The following is an 18866-nucleotide window of genomic DNA, read 5'->3' on the forward strand; positions in this document are numbered from 1 at the left end:
CATTCAAATATTTAAATTAAATAAATTCAAGTGAAATATAGGAATCATATTTTTATTTGAAAAATAAACTGCTCTATAGATTTATTAAGGATCTCTGAGATCCACCTGAATCACAGACAGCAGTGAGGAAGCTCACATACACATGCCACAAAATAAAATATATAAGAGAATTTTTGATACAGGTACCCTCCATCTACAGTTTGCAATTATATCTGACCTTTCAAAACAACCCAGGTGCAGAAAAGGTGCTTGAATACATCACACCTAACATGAGCTTCTCATATACTTCCTAGCTTCCTGAGAGCTCTGCTCTTTGCAGTAAAGAGCAATCAGATTAATCACAGTAACTGAGAAAAGGAAAATATATGCAGGAAATTCTCTGCTGGCTCACCCAAGTATACAGATGGCACGCACTACTTGCGTAGTAAAGTCTTGCAGGCTATAAGGGTAGAGACCTAAGACATTGAGCAATCTTACTGGTGTCTGTGCAACTGTTCACACACACAGTGAAAAGCACATGCTAAACATGTTGCTGATCTTTTCCTTCATGTTTTGTTTCCTCTCCTGTCTGTTTTCTAATCTTGTGTCAGTCTCTTCTTTTTCTTTTGCTACCTATAACCCTACCTTGAGGCCCTTGGCAGGATTTATGTTCTGTCTTTCTTGCAGGGACAGCAGTCTTTCTAGTGACTGGCATACACCTTTCTGCCCTTAAATCTTTCCTGGCTAGTGAAGGTTCGGAACTCTTTGTGAAGTTCATGTCTTCTGTGCAATTTCAGGGGGAGCTCAGACCCTGGAGTTCAAAAGTGTGAACAGCTTTGTTTATCCAGACCTGAAAAAACACCTCCACCATCTAGACAGCATCCTCAAATTGGGGCCTTACCTGCATGTAGGATAATCTGTGCATTGGGAACAAAAGGACATATGCAATTCTATCAAGCTGAATTACAGAAGGAAGATTAACAATAAAATAAACAGGTTCCTATTCACTACCTGAAGCTCTGTCAACATATTTTGACAGTTTGTTGCAGTGATGCATTAGTCAGCACAACAGCATGTATGTGAAAGTGTTGTATCTATATCTGGCAGGAAATTGGCCAAATTACCTGTACCTCTCATGACTCCTGCTGTTTTTAAATAGCTTTTTCTTACATACATTTTCCCCATCCCATCTTCTTCCTAAATCAAAGATGGGGTTTTGTCAGAAGCTAAAGCCTGAGACCTGGCATCTCATTTTCTCCTGTTATAAAAAGACTGAATGTACATTGCTGAAGTGGACATAAAGTTGCTTTCCCATTTCGCTGTCTGGTCTGAGTGTTCGTGAGCAGAGCTTGACCAGTTGCCTGGAAATCAGCCTGTAATGTTAGAAGATGACGTGGTCATCTGCCACAGTCTTCCCTATTGCTGTTTATGAGTATGTTGCTCATGCCAAAGAGAGCAAACCCAACCATTATGTGGAGTCAGGCCATATCCTACACTGCAGTTCAGGGTTAAGTTCACGTTTGCTTTCCATGGAAAGATTGAGCATGTATGAATGTGGCCGAGTATGACCCAGTCTAGTCCATCAGCACGTGTAAGTCAGATGGTGAAGTTTAGATGTACCTGAGCGTTGACTGGTTCTGCATGGGCTCATCTCCGCATGCTTGAAAAGTCTACTAGTCTATTGCAGTGGCCAGTAGGAAATTTCCTCAAACAAATGGAAATAACAATGAAATTGCAAAACCTTGCATTGCTTTGCACCTCTGTGGAGCTCCATTGACTTTAGGAGGGCTCCCTGCGTCCACAGAGGATGGCCAGCTCAGAGCCTAACATATTTGCTACAATGTCGTTGAAGAGGAGGGGAAGAGGATCAGCCGCATATTTAGAAGAGCACCCTTTATCAAGGGCCACGGTGGTTAGAACAGAGCTAAAATTCAAATTCTGCTGTCAGAATTTGAACTTGCTGGCTGTATGCTATGTGCTAGGTGGTGATTTCTTTGGCAGATTTCCTTTCTTCTTTTGGCAGGTCCTGAGTTTGTTCCATTCTCTTTATGAAGTGAAAAATGCTGAACAGAATTTGCAGTGACTTTCTCTTCTATTTAATCAGTGCTTTATCTTGACATTGTCTAGTGTATAAATTTTGTCCTTTTGAAGACCAGGAGTAGTTGATATATGGTAGCTTTGTCACTGGGTTGCACTGGCTGTAGATACATATCTGCTCAGCAATTCATATGTAACACAAGTTTCTTTCAGGGGTGGGGAAGTGGAACCAGTATTGCAATTTACCGAGAGTATCTGATGAATTGTTCTGTTCAATAGTAATGCGAAGTGTGATGTTCCATTGCTGCCACCTGACCCTCTGAATATTCTGTTCTCCTCGGGTTCTTACACTTCACCCTTCATAATTTCCTCCAAACAGGCCATGAGTTTTCAGTCTCCTATGCCTTGCTTCCCTGTCTTATTTCCAAAAGCTTTAAAGGGTAAAATCCACATCAATGCTGAGCCCTTATACAGGGCACGGTCCAGATGCTGCCTGTGGATGTTGGCCTAATGTTTTGGATAACTATGGGGCATTAATCTGCCATGCAGTGTGGTACTCTGGAGAGCCACTGTCGAGCACCCAGTGAGATCACAACTCACAGGGACTTTTCAGGAGCGTGTGAAATGGCAGCACAGATCCAGTCAGCTGCAAGAGCAGAGAGTGTTTGCTATATCATATCAGCCAAACTGTGTTTATTGTATGCCATGGTGAGATGAAATTAAACCAAATTGGGTAATGCTAGCATTTATGACCGCATGATTTGAAGCTTCTGTGTGCGTTTGAACGTATTTTCTTGTGAATGGAGTACTGCAGAGACCAGTGAATCAGAGTGGACCATCCACATACTGTGTATCAGGAGCAGCACAGTGTGGTTTGCCCTGCATGGTCTACCTGTGTCCTGGGTTGAAGTATGTGTAAGTGCCATCCACATACTAGGGGAAAAATAGCACAAGGAGTCTGAGAAAACCTTTGATTATAGGGAAGGAAGTAAAATTTGTTGTTGCTTGCTCTTATCCTAACTAGCCAACTGTTAAATCTTGCATCTGATATAATTGCACACAGTGTTGGGAGTGCTGCTGTTGTGTTTGAGGTCTTATTCTAGTGGATGACTGGAGAAGATCTGCACATCTAGCTAGCCTTCTCTCTGTTTTTTGCTTCATCAGGACACACTCAGTTTGCAAGGGCAGGATTTGGGGTGCAGTACATCTGTGCTGGCTTTACTGCAATTTCATGCCTAATCTCCTGCTCTCACCATGTCTGCCCATCTCTCTCAGCAGTTACCTGAAGTCAGTGTTAGTGATAACATAAAAGGTAGTTGAAAGTGTTAGATGAAATCTGGGTGTTACATCTGCTTGCAAGTTGTTCCCAGGTTGTGTGTGAACTTAGCTCTGCGACTTAGTATAAAATGTGCTGTATGTGCTGGGACCATTAATCTATGTAGAGCAATTACACTGACAGCTGGATTTTGTCTTGTGTCAGAGCTCTCTCTTGGCTGATTCACGACAATTTCTGGCCTGTCCTCAGAGTGAAAATAAAAACCTTCTTGCATGTTTTATGTATGTGTTTAGGCCATGTTAAGTTTCTGTAAATGACATTAGGGAGTGCAGGGTTGCTAGCAGAGCAGGACTGGAACCAAGCATTCCTTGGGTGCTGTGAGCTGCTGCCCGATCTGCCAGCCAGGCTTAAAGAAACATTTTCTTCCTCATCCCTTTCTCCCTTTCCCTGCACTAGTTATTTTTAGAATCTCTCCACCTCTGCATGTCGCTTGTGAGAGCTGTGTTGCAGCAGATGAGGGAGTACAGACCAAATAGGTTCAAACTAGCCAGGCTTGGTGTTTCTAATGGGTTTTATATAACACTGCATAAGGCATTTGCTTCTTTTCATAAGCCCATGATATATGCCAGATGCCCACTGTAGTATTGTTCCAGTGCCTGAAGTGGAATAACATTTTATTTTTCAGTAATGAGACTCCTTCACACAGGACCTATTTTAAGGATAGATCTAGGCACAGAGAAGCATTTGCTTGACCTCTTAGAAGTTCTTGGAGGGCTGTAACTGCCACAAATACTTACTTTAATGTATACAAACCTATGTATGCACACAGATTTGGATTCATTGCTGTAGTGTCTAAGCATCTCAGTCAGTATGTACTTCTGTTCACTGTCCTGGGGGGTTGGGGAATGGACATGCAACAAAACTAATGATCCGTCCATGATGAAAACACTGAGTCTGTGGCAGAGTTGGTAATTTAACACAGGTCTGCTGGAAGCTGAGCTACTCCTTCAAGAACTGAGACTTATTTTGTATGGAAGGAGGTGCTGGGATGAGTGTCTATGTGTGCGCCATCCAGACCATTTCAGCACACAATTAGCCTTACTAATTACTTGTCCTCCTTCCTTAATTGAGTATTTGCTTAACATTTGACCTCCTTTAATGTACTCAAACGGCCTGAGTTGGCTATCCCTAGGAGTTCAGTCTGCAGCTCTTTATTCAGGCAGAATTCCCTTTATATGTGAGAGTTATGCTCACTCTGGAGCAGGGCCAGCAGCTCCTACCCAGGCTAAACCACGGCCTTTTAGACAAGGAGCAGATTTTTTCCATCCTTGCCATTAGATGTTTTATATGCACTTTGAGAGTTTTGCTTCAGTGAGGACAACAGCAGGATCCTGGGGGGGGAAAAAGTCTATTTTTGTAAATGACAGAGGTTTGTTGTTAAGTTCATCAGGGACTAGAGAAAAACACATCAAGAATTGTATAGAAAACTCTTATTCTCTGGAGATATATTTCCAGTGTCACAAATTCAAGAAGCTTGGAGCACCCTGCTGTATGGATGCTGGCTTGATACAGACAGGCAGTGCGAGTACAGATGAGATCTGATTGCACTTTGTGTTGCTGTGTCTTTTAGGAAGAGAAATCCCTCTCCCCTTCCCACTTTTATTTCCCATTCCTTTGCTCTTAAAGCTTCAGAGTCTCACCTTCCCTCCAGGGGCAGCTTCCTGGCATTATGGACTTGAGTGATGCTTCTAGTCTCTTCTGAAGGAAGTTGCTCTTGTTGCTGTGGTTTTGAATGGTAAAGAAGGAAGACCTGGGGCAGTAAATGCCTCAGCTATGTTTGCAGACTTCCACAGATGAGCAGTCAGTGTATGCAGCTTAAACTACCATGAAAGGAGAACAGGAAGAGTGATTTTTTGAGAATAGCATCATATTATATTCTTCTCTGAGCAGAGAATTTATTCAAGGAGTGACAGATTGTCTGGTCTGTCTGAGGCACTGGCCTGCGACTTGGATCTAGCTGCGGTTGCCACAGATTCCCTTTGCTGTCAATATGTAGTGTGTCCAAGCATAAAATGAACTGTCAGACCACACCTTAGGGGTGCTGTGTTTTGAATGGCCAGGATGAGAAACCTTAAAAGGCTGTCACCTGCACCTGATTCACAGATGCTTGTAAGGCTTTGGTCTGCAAGGCTTTAATTCAGCGTGCTGTATTAGCACTGAATTTATCTCTCTATTATATGACCAGTAAGATATTAATAGCCCACATAGCAAGTGTCTTTAGGAGCAAGTGTAGGCTTTCCTGTTTGAATCAGCTGAGTAATTGATCCTGGAATACAGGCACAGGAAAATGCTTGAAAGAAGACGAGAAAGGCTAGAGCTTACTCTGAAAGGTCAGGTATATAAGAACGTAAAATTCACTTAGAGAGAGAGTGCAGGAAGGCAATGTCCTACAAACAGAGAATCCCATGTTTTAGGGAAAGTTTTTTCCAGTGCCAAGAGAAATAACAGAAAATCATGAACAGAGAAGCAGTTTTTCAGGAGTCTGACACTGACTCCTGAAGGTGCAGTTTGCAGCTCCTTCCTGATACATGGCAAAACTTCTGGCAGAGCTCCATAAAGCTGCTGATCTCTGTCAAATCCCTTGGTAAGTCTCACTTCTCCTGCTGAGCGCTGCTGCTTGTGAGAAGCTTGACCAAGGATGAAAAGGGCTTGCTATTAATTGGCTTATCCTCGCCGCTGATCCTGCACACTGTCCAGAAGGTATTCGGGTCAACAGAAAGGTTCCTATTCACTTCCTTAAGCTTTGGCCCTGCGCCACAACTGGCCTGCACAGGGTTACGCTTGTGTCACTGTGCATCCATCCTGGCTGTTTGCCTCTCACTGTGTCCCAGGACTCATGGGTGTTCCTGGAATATGGCCTGTCTGCTATGGTGGCCCCCAGCAGGGCAGTCAAGGCTGGGTGGGGATCTCCTAACCCATAGGAGGTTTGGCTGTCTTCCTCTGGTGCTGACACTGAAGGCACTGGTGAGGTGGGCAGCACTTGCTTGGTTCCCAACCCATGGTATCCTCCCAGCAACCAGACCTACAATGAGCCTTTGGTTTTGTGCAGCTTTAGGCTGAGGGTTGTCAGTGGAAGGCTTTCAGAGTAAAACTCTGCAGCTTCCCTTGAGCTCAGCACTTGCCATTCATCTTCCTGAGTCCTGTGTTCACCCACATTCCATAAATTGATAGTAACAAGGACACAAACATTACCTTCCAATATGTCTTCCCTTTGTACAAATGTTACCTTCTGTTTCTTTGGCATAAGGATTGACCTCTGGCTGGTGCTGATGCTACCCTTCAATGGTGCACCAATGTGCACTATGCTCTAAGATTCTTCTTTTATTTAACTATTATTATTTGTTCATTTTTATCCCAGACAAAGCCTGTGCTAGGGCAGCAGCCTTTAAAAGGCCTTGCTGTCATTATCTGCAAGTGTGGCAGTAACTCAGTTATTGCAGCTTTCCATAATTCTCACCAGTGCAGCAGTGTAAATAAGGAGCAGTGAGACACATGATGGGACCCAGAAGCAATTTAGCCACAAGAGTTTATCATCAAGATACAAAACACCCTGGAGCAGGGGAATTGTCTCCTTTGTCAGCTCATGGCTCTCTGAGTGCTGGCTAGATAGATGGTGCCCTTTTTTTTCACTGACAAAATGTTCCTTTCTGTGGAGCCTTGGTGCTTCCCCTGATCTCATTGCTGGATGTAAACTACATGAAAAAGTTGTGCTGATGCTGTTCCAAAGAGACATGGAGCCTCCCTGTAGGGAGGGAGGGTTCATCAGGAGACCAAAGATCTGTTGGGTACAGTTTTGTTGGGTAGGCTCTGGTTTGGTGGCTCTGTTTGAGAGGCATTTGCAAGGCTTTCCTGATGATCCCTTTAAAGAGATGTTCATATTACAGTGAAGAGCAAAACCATTTCGTAAACTCTGGGCAAGCAGTAATGTGTCCTGGTCTGTGGCTGCTCATCCCATCTAAGTCTGCAGAGCAATGGAGGTGATGAACTCCTGTTTCATGAGATGTGTGAGAAGATACCTTTAGTATGCAGGTTTGAAACAACAGTCTGTACTGGTATTTCTGGACTCTAGGATGATAGACAGTCCAAAACCAAACAAAGCACACAGCTGTGGACAAAAACACACAGCTGCTGAGACCAGCAAGTATGAAGGTTCAAAACAGGTGCCTATTTGTAATTCTCAACACTTCACTTCTGTACTGGTCCTGCCTAATGAGGATTTGACAAACCTGCCTGTAAAGAGATTTGTTCTGGACCAATGAAGGTGGAGTATGTCCTGTAGTATAGGGAGTCCTGACTGCTGGACCATATCTGAGTGATGGTGGCCAATGGAAAGTGATATGCATCCAGAGAAGGTTAAAGTCCTGGTATGAGAGAAGTTTGATTTAAGTCCCTCAACATAATGATGCTTTCCAGCATCTCTCAAATAAGGGGCTAAGTGTTGTTTGCCAAGGTTTAGAAATTTATTGCCAAAGCACTTTTCGGAGTTAGATACCTCCCTGTGGTTTTGATGATTTATAGATTTTATGGCCATTAAGTTCTTCTATCATGACTTTCATTGTATAATATAGTACAAGTGGTTCCTGCGTCAAGTCCATTGCTTCTGGCTTTGTTCAAGGTCAGGTTTAGTACAGTGCTAAGGGAGCTGTTTCCCCCTCCTATCTTCTTCCCTCCCCTTGTTAACCCTGTCTGCTGTGACGTGAGCTTTTAATGATGTGACGGCTCTATGACTGCCTCACTACCTCTGTACCCTCCTCACTGCTTCCCTACCTGGGCAGCACTTGGTCATTTAATAAAAATGCATCAATCTTTATTTGTGAGAAATGTGAATTCACACCTAGACAGAACAGCAAGGCTGAGCTGTCATCAGGTGCAACATTTCATTGTGACTCAAATTACATATACGTACTTGAATGGCAGTCGCCCTGTTCTAGATCACCTTCATCCAGACTGCTCCCAGAACACCACGAAGCGTCTCCAGGACCACTTCCCCGTTTCCCACGTTTGGCAGGCCGTGCAGCTCCAGCCCACCGCAGTTACGCAGAGAACTGTCCAGCTGGTGGGAGACATGGTGCAATTTGTCCAGGACATTGTGTTTGTCTCTGGTCTCTCCAAGAGTTAGCGCTGGCAGGATGCCCATCTCTGTACACCTTGCCCACGAGTTCGTTATTCCTACTCTTACAAAAAGTGCATGGATCCAGTCCAAACCAGTACAATTAAGAGATACGTCAGCTGCTGGTTATTCAGCAGGTCTGTCTGCGGGGTGAGGTACTGCAGTGGGGGTAGGAGTGTCTCCCTGCTCTTACTGAGGCACCAGCATTGCGTTTTGGCACCAGCTTATTTTTCCTTTGGCATTTCCCCTTATATATTGACCAAGCTGCAGCCCTGAGGTTCCCCACCTCCCGGAATCAGTGTCTTCACAGAGAGATTTTAAGAAGATACGTATGAAAAGGCACCCAGTTCATGAACACATTGGGAGGAATCAGTCCATCAGCCAGAGGGCTCCATGGGGAGCCCTCATATGCCAGGCCACAATCAGCAGTGTCAGACAGACACTGCCATTGCTATGCAGATGTAAAAATGTCTGGCTGTTTAACTCGATGGTTATAAACCATGAAACAATCTACTTTACTCCATGGTGAGGAAACTGACTACATACTGCCCAGTGAGGATTCCTTTCTTGATCTAGTCCAGTGAAAAGTGTTCTCAGAAGGCTCCTTTTTTTCTTTCAGGCTCTCAGCATCCCACCTCATGTTTCATACATCTACCTTTGCTACAGGCCTTTGCTGAGCCTTCTCACTGAAAGGTAGATTACGTATCTTCTGAGCAGTTGCAGGTGATGCACGTCAGAAACTGCCCCTGGAAATGCACAAGGAGTAACCCGGTTTTGCTTGTGGCTGGTACGTGTCTAGCTATTAGCAGTGGACTGGCTTCTCGGATCCAACACAGTGCAGTGAAATGCAGTTGGGTGAGGGCCTTGTGGTATAAATCTATTGTGATTTCTGCATTCTTTCACCTTTTGATTGTAACTCCTACAAGACATCTTTATGTTGGAGGAAAATAGATACAAGCACAGTTTTGGCAGGTTGAGAGAAGGCAGCAACAGAAGCTCTGAGTGTTTGAGAGAAATTGTACTGTGGAAGGTCTGGCAAATACACAGTAATCAGTTTTTGCCTGTTTAGGGATTTCACAGGGGATCAATAAATTGTCAAGAGCATTTAAACTGGTAACTGGAGCGAAGAAGAGCCTGTGAACTGAAAGGCCAAGAAAGGGGGTGTAAGCGTCTACTTTGATTTTTAAAGGGACTTGGCTAGTTTAGAAATACTGTTTTACTGTATTATACTGTGTTATACTTGGAATTGGGGTGAGGTACGGTGTCTGCTTGTGCGAGCTGATGCAGCAAGGACTTCCTCCTTCCCTCAGCCCCTGGAAGCTTTGCTCTTGGTGGGTTCCTTGCTATCCTCTCTCAGCAGTCCTGACTCATGCTCTGCCACTGCTGTCACAGCCTGCTTATCTGTGCTTCCCTTGTCTTGATGTCAGAGGAGTCAGCTGCTGTTCAAACCTGTCAGCCTCATTTCAGACTTGGTAATTATCCCACCATAGTGAGCGGTACTAACTGCACATTTTCTCTGTTTCTTTGGGGAAGGACGTTCTCTCCCAGCCACGCTTTTCTGAAAGGTTAAACATCTTTCTCGTCAACTAAGTGGAAGATTGTTCCTTTAATCATACCTTTCTGCTTGATGTTTGTCGTCTTAACTAATGTGTGTCTCCCTGTGCTGGATTCATCCAGTACTCATTCCTCCCAGGATTTGTGTCAAAGCATTAATTTGCCGTGAAATTTCTTAGATTCAACTTAATTTCAGGACTGCAGCTCAGGCATTTGCATTTGAGATCAGATCTCAAGACCTACATTTCATCCTCTGTGAGCATGCCAAAAGCCAACCACATTCCCTTTTAACAGCTGGGTTCAAAACTGATTTCAGGAGACGGGGCTGAGAGAGCTGAGAATGCCCAGATTGTGCTACCCTGGGCAGGTCTTTGGCTGGCTGTCAGATCACCATCTATATTGTTTTTGAAAGTAGATGTTGTGTGTGAAACAGCGCTGTGTTCTGGGTGCATATTGTTTCATTAGTTTTATGCATTAAGGATCAAGAAAGTAACAATGAAAGCACACAGTCAAGGGTGACTAAGTGTAATATTTGCTTTGTATCTTTGAGGCTAGAAATCCAACCTGTAGGGATGCAGCTGACAAAACTGGGTGATACTGTATCTCATGAGTCTGCCATTGCACTCAGCTGTGTGTTTGATCTGTGAATCAGAGATGAACAAATGGAGTGCCATCACATGGCTGGCAGAAGAGTGTCTTGTTCTGATTTTTCATAAGCCACGCAGTCTGGAGTCACTGCCTGCATTTCAGCACCAGCCTGGAGCATACTTGTACTAGTGGCACTAGCTTTAGGCTCTGGTTTGGTGAATTTTCTGCAGCTTCTGTTTGGCCTTGGGCACCGTGTTTTCACTGGTATGGGGGATGTGTGAGCTGCATGCTGTGACCTACCTACTAGTCATGATTCAGACTTGCTCTGTTCTCCTCACCCTCTCCAGCCTCTTCCTGCTGGTCTTTGGTATTTTGTTTGTTCTTTGCATATGGTAACACCTCAATTAAAATGTGACTGCAGATAGATCACAAGGAAGGCACTGAGAAAGTGTTGGCTGATGAGCTGGCACTGTGCACCCCACCTCTCTCCCTAGTTTTACTTCAAAAAATGATAATTATTCCTGGAGTAGATCCCATTTGACTGATGTCTCACAACTGGAAGCTATGAAAACCATTCTTCTGTGTAAGTTCCCTTTATGTACTGATGAAATGATCACAATGATCACACACACCGCAAGCTGCAGAGAGGAGGAATATTTTCTCTGAAAGTGAACCCATGCCACATCACTTGTAGATAAACCTGATGGTACCCAAACATTTTCCTCCGTGTTATTTAAAGACAAAGTACGCTGCACCCACATGACCAACTGCCTGCTGTCTCTTGAGATCTGACTGTTCTATGCTATGTTTGACTTTTGCTAATGAACGAGACAATAATGGGCTGTGCTTCGTTTCAGCTTGTCACAGCTTTTGCTAAGAGCCTTGTTTTCCAGGAAGCCTTGGTTTCAGGTCTGGTAGAAGTGGAGGAGAGGCGTTAGTGCAGCCCTGCTAATTTTAGCAAGTGAGTGAATCAGTGGTTTTAGGAAAACAGTTCAACATGTTAACCCTTTGTTTCCAGAGCAAACAGATGGCTCTGGCATATTTTTAGCTTTGCTTTCCGTTCCCATGGTGTTCCAGACTGTGTGGGATTCCCCATAGACTGTTGTAAGATTGGTGGGCATAGCCAAATGTCTTGTTTTGCAACACAGCATCAGAGGGAAGGGGGGAAACGGAATCCTCTTCCAATCAGCTCTATTTAGATAACTTTAAATGAGAGGTTCTCGCGTATGGGATCATGGATGGTGGGGGAGTCTGTAGAGAGATGTTGGTCTTATGATTCTGGTGCTTGCTCATTGTCAGCTGCTACATTGCATTAGGAGGGACAAAATAAATGAGAAATACTGTTCTAGGGGTATTGTCTGTAGAAGCAATTGATGCATCCAAAGGCGTGGATGGCAGAGGAAAAACTCACCAGGATTTTGGTGGTTTCTGGCTTGCAGATAGGATGGGGGAAAGTAGTTTCTGTAGCTGTGAACAGTCTCTTTGGGATATGTCCTCTGAGGAAGTTCTGAAAATGTCTTTATTCCAGGCAATGATCCTTTCCCGGGTGCGGTCAGATTCAGAGCTATTTACATGCACTTTGTTTCAAAGTTTATTGGTGATTCTCTGTTGTCATAAAATGTTTTGTTCTGTAAGTAGAGAGGTTAGCCAGTGAGGTGTATGGTGTAAGAGAAGGGATTCTTTAGTGTAATAACTTCTGGGTCTCAGCTATGGTTAGAAATCCTAACTGTAAGGATGTTAACTACAAAATCTGGGTATGTAATATCACAAGAATTGTATTTGTTGTTATCCCAAATTAGGTTTGTGTCATCATGTGTATTAAAGACTGCAAGTGATTTCTCAATAGAGAGCAGCAGTCATAGCATCAATTTTCCTGGCACTCCCTGGATTTCTGTTACACACACACATATTCATTGAGGTTCATGGAGTATTATGTTCTCTTAATAGCTTATTTGCATATTAGAATGTTTTAAACAAATCCATCCCTAATGTGTTCTCTCTGTGCAGTACCGTATGGCTCAATCTTTTACTGTCAAAAGATAATAAAATGCTGTTTGACAGAATAAGAAAACAAGATGATGATAAGGGTCTGCGCAGTGGAGCAAGTTTCATGGCAACACAGTAGAGTTTAGTAATACCTGTGTATTGTATCAGCCCAAATCATCCCTGTGTCTGGAGTCAAGCAGATTTATTAAGAGGTGATAGACACCAGTCCATAGTGTTGAGAAATTAGAAAGCAGACTACAGTGGGCAAGTGAGACAGGGTAAAAACCCCAAAAGTCTACAGCATGGACCATCTTGCTGCAGATGCATTGCTGTTTGCGGTATCGTCACCTTATAGTGCCCTTTTGATGTGGTTTAAATATTGCCATGGCTATTTTAAAGATGGGGAAGCCAAAGCAGATGAAGTTATTTGCTGGTAACAGCATGCTACTGGTAAACTTGCAGCTCTGACCCCCATGCTACAGTCCCATGGTCACTGGATACCATCTCTTTCCCCAGCAGCATGGATCTCCCAGTCTAGGCAGTTAAACCATCCTGCCCTGGAGGCTGTGATGTGAATCCCATAGTTCCTGCTCTCATCACTCCCATGAGCTGAGAAGAGGCAGTTAACTGCCCTCCTCTTCTGTTTGTCACTTATGGAAAATGGTCCAAAGCTTCTCTACCAGGCACGGGCAGGTGAGGCTCAGCAGATGCAGAGCGCTTGCTGTCCTTACGTTTCTGCAGGATAGCAGCTGGCCTCCTGTGTGCGTGCTCTTAATTTGAGTTTGTGGTGCAGCAATGCAGAGAAAAGTGCCTGTCCCCAGCCCAAAACACTGTCTCTAGCTCATCGTGATGGCTTAAGATGTTAAGCTCTGGAGCACGTGGTATGTTCCCTGTAGGTATCACAACAATCATATGGTCATTTCAGCACTGAATTTTGGCAGCAGTTTGTTTTGCAGTTCTGCATCCCTTGCAATGGGATTAGCAGAGGAGGCAGAGCCCAGCACTGCCTGGAGATGCCGGGGGCTCAGGAGTCTGACCGTGCCCAGGGCTGGTGCAGCCTGCGTGTTCCAGGCCGTGTTGCCCGTTCCATTAACAGGGCTGAAAGGCTGCTGCTTCCCATCTGCTAGCAGACTACCCGAGCTGTAAGCCCAGGGGGCTGTTAACTGCGAAAAAGGCTTCGATGTCACACAGCCTGGCAGTTAGGCTGACAAGCCCTTAACGTTTTCCAAGGCAATAAATAAGCGTTGCAACTTCTGATTAATTGCTGGGACCCAGCCCTTCCTGAGAAGGAGGAGGGTAGAAAGTTATTTCTCTACAAAGTGAAGCAGAAGGATGGTTGACACAGTGTAGACAGCAGAGAAGATTTAGGGGTAGCTGTGATGGCATAGTTTATTTGGCCACAGCTTCAAATTGAGCTTAATTTTAAGTAATGCCTTCAGTCTGGAATTAACTAGGAAGAGCTTCTTCCTTTATCCCAGAAAGCTACTGGTAAAAATGCACGATTGAGTGCACTACAGGCTCGAAACTCTGTGCAAATATACAAGGATTTATGTATTATTAATGCACAAACTCTATGCAAGTATCCAGGTAAATGTAGTCCCAGTTGATCAAAATCCTTGCAGTCCCTGACCTGCGCTGGGAGCTGTGTTGATTAGCCCTGGCTGAAGATGTGAGCGCTAGTGGCATAAATTCCATCAGGCTGTTCTGTAAATTCTTGATCATCTCCTGCACTAATGTCGGTTACTTGCATTATAAAATCTAAATGGAAACCTGCAAAATTAGATTTAGGGGGAAACTGGAGACTGAAGCACTTTGCTTAGGTGATAATTTCATTTACTGTTAAGACATTGCTTAGACCTAAATGTGAACGTATTCTCTGTTCCTCCCTAATACATGCACCCAGGCATATAACATCTTATTTAATTTGATTTTAAAATGTAATTGTATATGGCTGAGCAACTGGTAGACTGAAATCATTGGATCAACTTTGAGAAATAAACTTAATGTGCCAGATTCACTGGGAATACTCAGTGACACTGCTGTGTTATAACACAATATTAAATAGCGTAGAGGTTCCCAGCTGGCTGGAGGAATCTGTACATTAAAACCTAAAACACAATTTGTTGCCTCTTAGCAAGAGACCTACAGGAAATAGGATTCTCTAAAGCAACCTTGCAAGCATCTGAAATAGTATTTACTCCCATTGCAATGATGGGAGCTTGCCATTTGTCAGAGAGTTACAGGCTGATCTTGTAATCTAGAAGACTGGTGTGTGATTGGATTTTGTTGCTGTATCCATGAGGGGACAGATGCTCAGCTAGTGGCCACACCAAGGTCTTCACCAAAGCCTCTGGAGCCAGGCTGAGTTACACCAGCTGACACATCTGCCACATATTTAAGCTGCTACCGTGGTCAGGAAGATTTTCAGCTATAAAGTCTTGCTGCTCCCAGCCTCAATGGCCTGTTGGATTATGCTGTTTTGAATGCACCCAAAAATAGTTTGAAGAAAGGAATTTCTGCCACCACTTCATCATTCTATAACATCTATGTTGTTTGTGAAGGTGAGCAGGGATAACAGTGACCCAGCTTTCCCATGTCAAGCATGTCTCTACTTAATTGGTTTCAGTAAGGATTTCCAGATAGCCTTTTATCCATTAAACACACACTACAGTTTCTGGTGAAGGGGCTGTGTTTTGGAAACAGAAACATGTCTTCTGCTGCTATAAATTAGTGAGGCTGAGTAATCGCTTGTGCTACCAGATGTAGGAATTTGATCATGAGTCGCACAATAACTGGCAGCTGGGCTCCGCTGCCCTCCTGGCAGGACTTGAGTTGTTGAAGCCTTCTGGAATAAGAAAGTTTTAAGAACATTTCTAACTTGTCTTTATTTGTCCTGCCTATATGAGCTGATTTTTTTTTTCTGAAGAAAAGGAGAGGGGAAAGGATTCAATGTAAGGATCAAATTGTTCCTTTCTCATTCAACATAGAATTTTGCATGTGAGTAAAAGTTTTGTCATTATCTCATCCAGATTCGCTTGTTAAGCTATAACGGTCCTAAATGAGGCCTTTGGCTGATCATGGCATTTATTGGCAGTGAGAGAACTTACAAGCACTGAGAGAATCTGAAGGAAGAAGTGTCATGCGCACACAGTAGTGCGTTGTCTGCAGGGCTTTAAGAAACTGCTACGGTTTTGCTAGCGTGTTTTTTTAAAAAAAAAAGACACCACACCAGAAAACTGAGAAACTGGGTCATCTGGATTCATTTGCTGCATATCTTTCCAGCTGGGCTTTTGTTGCTGCTCAGACTGACATATCTGAGCTCACATTGTAGTCACCAGGATTGTGCAGCATCCTACGTGCCTGCTGTCTTTGCCTCCTACACTCATCTTGTTTATACTCCAGGGTGTCTGGAGGGCTCAGATCAAGGTCAGAGCTGTGCTGCAGTGGACTGTGAGCTTGCTTACGAGCAGCAAGAGGCTGCCTCTGCCTCAGTGAGGGTACCTGCTAGGTACAACAGGCAAAGGCACAGGGACACAAAAGGACTTACACGATGTCATGCAGCGTATTTATCACAGAGAGGAGAACAGCCAGCTGGGGTGTCCCAGCACTGTCCCCACCTCCCTGGACTGTTCTGCCTCTCTTCTTATTCTTCTTCAGCTATTTGTTTCTCTGTTGCTTTATTCTAGACAACACAACAGCCTCTCCTGTCTAGATTGCTTTTCGCCCTCTTCCCCAAAATCCTCCTGAAAAATCTGCCAGACCTTCTTTGGGGCAATGCCAGTTTGGTGGCTGTGTTTAAATTCAGTGTAATCTCATTTTATGGTGAGTAGTAATCAGAAAGGCTAAACTGTGAGGCTGCAATTATAAGCAATAAGTACATTGCTTGTTTGCGTTGAACAGAACCGTTCTCTCTCTTATCGCATGAATCTTTTTGTGTTGTTAATATATTTTCCTATACAAACCCTGTATTCTCTACTGTGGCAAGGAAATTTTGTTTGATCCCAAGTGCCCAATGAGTTTTGTCTCCTATAGTCTGGATTCTTCAGGGAATGAGGCTACTGTAGATTGTGCACATCTTTGTCTGTCCTTTCTCCTTCCCCAATAACTTTTGATAAGAGATATGGAGATCACTAAGGTTTTAAGTTCCTATGAGATGCATACGCAGCAAGGGCTCCTAGAGAAGAAGATTCTGTTAGCTCTAAGATGAGAGGCTAGATCACAGATTCACCCCTTATTAAGCTCTTGAGATCCACATTGGAGAGTATTAATGTGTCCCAGCTGCAGAATTTTTGCTCAGAGCACATGCCTTACTCAGTGACAGATAATCCAACTATAAGACATGATCTATCCTTGCAGAATGATTTGTTGGCTGATTCAAGTGAACATTACAGGTATTCTTCCACTTGGGGTCTTCTGTGGAAGATATGTAATGGTTGGACTTGATGATGTTAAAGGTCCTTTCCAACCAAAACTGATCTATGATTCTGTATAGACCAACAGAGCAACAGATGATGCACCAAGCTCAACTCATGTTTTATGATCTTTTCTTTTAGGTGGAAAAACTGGCAAAGTACTTGGACCCAAATGATTTGGGAAGAATCAATTTTAAGGACTTCTGTCATGGAGTTTTTGCTATCAAAGGTATGTGCATATTTCTTAAAAATAATCCACTTCTGTTCCACTAATGTTTCTCTGGTTGCAGAAAATGTAATGATCAAAGACATCCTCTCTTTTGACTGTGGTTATTTGTAGTGACAGTAGGGCAGCTCTGGGAACAGAGCCAGTATATTTTTCCTTTTTGTGCATCTCATGTATCAATGGTGAGCAATGCTAGAGTTCCTACATCCACAGGTGCCCTCTGTATTGGTTTACTGTTAGTTTTTCAGAACAAATGTGATGTGGTTTAAAGACAAATGTAGCAGAAAAAAAGAGTAGCTTTGTGGTTAGCAGGCAGTGCCAAAGTCAGATACTTCCAGGTTCTCTTCTGGTTCTGCTGTTGATTTACTGAAGGAAGTTAGAGAGCCCTTGGGCTTTAGTTTCTCTAGTAGGAGATTTAAGACTATTATACTCTTTTTGGGGTATCTGCAAGGTATAGTTAATTCATGTTTTCAAAGTACTTGGGGACATGTATTGGAATGAAAAGGGTTAATTACAGGTTGGCCATGCAAGCCTTGAAGATAGAGACCAGGTAAATCAAACCATCTCTTTTGCAAGGAAACACAGTCCTTGATGGAAGACACAGATGTTATTATGCTTTATAGCTTAGCCAAAGGACAACAAAGCAAACAGTGAAGAGACTTTAGCCGTTTTGCTGCTGATTAGTTTTCTAGCTTCCCATAGCAAAATAGTCCAGCCTATCCTTTTCTGAACACGTAGTATGTCCTTAGTAAAGTGCCAGAGTGCTGTCACAGCCCAGAGGTTTCACTTCAGGGACAGGGTGAATGTCACAGTGATCGTAGTGTGATTCCAGGAGAAGCCTCTGGAGAGTCTGCTACGATTAGATTGTTACAAAGCCATAATGATGCAAGAACAGAACACCACAGCAATTTTAATTGAAGTTTATGGCAGCCAAGGACAGTGTATAATTATGTAAAATTACAGTGAGAAGCTGCTCCGAGTCCGTGATCATGGGACACCTTCCAAGGTGACAGTGATGTGTTTGAAGAGAAGGCAATAGAAGGCCCAGGAGGAAAGTTAATACATTAGTGTATAGACACTGAAGTCTACACCCGAGCTTTTCCTTGTCCAGGAAATGCTGTAGCAAACTGGGTTCTGGGTTAAATAAGAGACAAGCTGTGTAAATGATCTGGTAGTCCTCTGTAATTCCCAGTCTAAAGATGTGTACAAATGCACACAATATGATCAGCAAGGGATAGATGTGACCCAGAAGAACATCTCTTCTGTAATAACTGTGCCCTTGTTCACAGTGGGCAGTAGCCTCAGTGAAGGAGTGGACAGCTATGTTTCCTTTACTGTGGGGGACAGCGTGTGCATATTGACGGTTACCGGAGAGTGATGATGCCTTGGGAGTTTTCATCCTTGATGACCTTGTGGGAACTGATTCATGTATTCATATCCTAAGGTCTAGTCCTGCAAAGACGTGACTTAATCAAACTCTCTGGAATACCTTGTACTCCAAGTTTATGAATAGCTTAAAGCCCTTATGTGGAGCATCTTATAGGTAGGGTCCATTTCATATGCTTGATGGATATTAGTATGTTTATGTGAACAGATACAGACAAATCATCCAATTCTGCAGCATCACCTAGAGCTCTC

The 18866-nt window shown here is 43.5% G+C and overlaps 1 protein-coding gene across 1 annotated transcript in view; it reads left to right on the plus strand.

The window, feature by feature from the left end:
* The window catches only part of RAB11FIP4 (RAB11 family interacting protein 4), a 110291-nt gene that overhangs the window by 17816 nt on the left and 73609 nt on the right, over positions 1-18866 (plus strand). The window contains exon 2 of the mRNA XM_068413387.1: positions 17144-17231. Coding sequence (XP_068269488.1) covers positions 17144-17231 — 88 coding nt within the window. The remainder of the gene's footprint in view (positions 1-17143; positions 17232-18866) is intronic.

This window comes from Nyctibius grandis, chromosome 15 (assembly GCF_013368605.1).
Source record: "Nyctibius grandis isolate bNycGra1 chromosome 15, bNycGra1.pri, whole genome shotgun sequence".
NCBI lineage: Eukaryota > Metazoa > Chordata > Aves > Nyctibiiformes > Nyctibiidae > Nyctibius > Nyctibius grandis.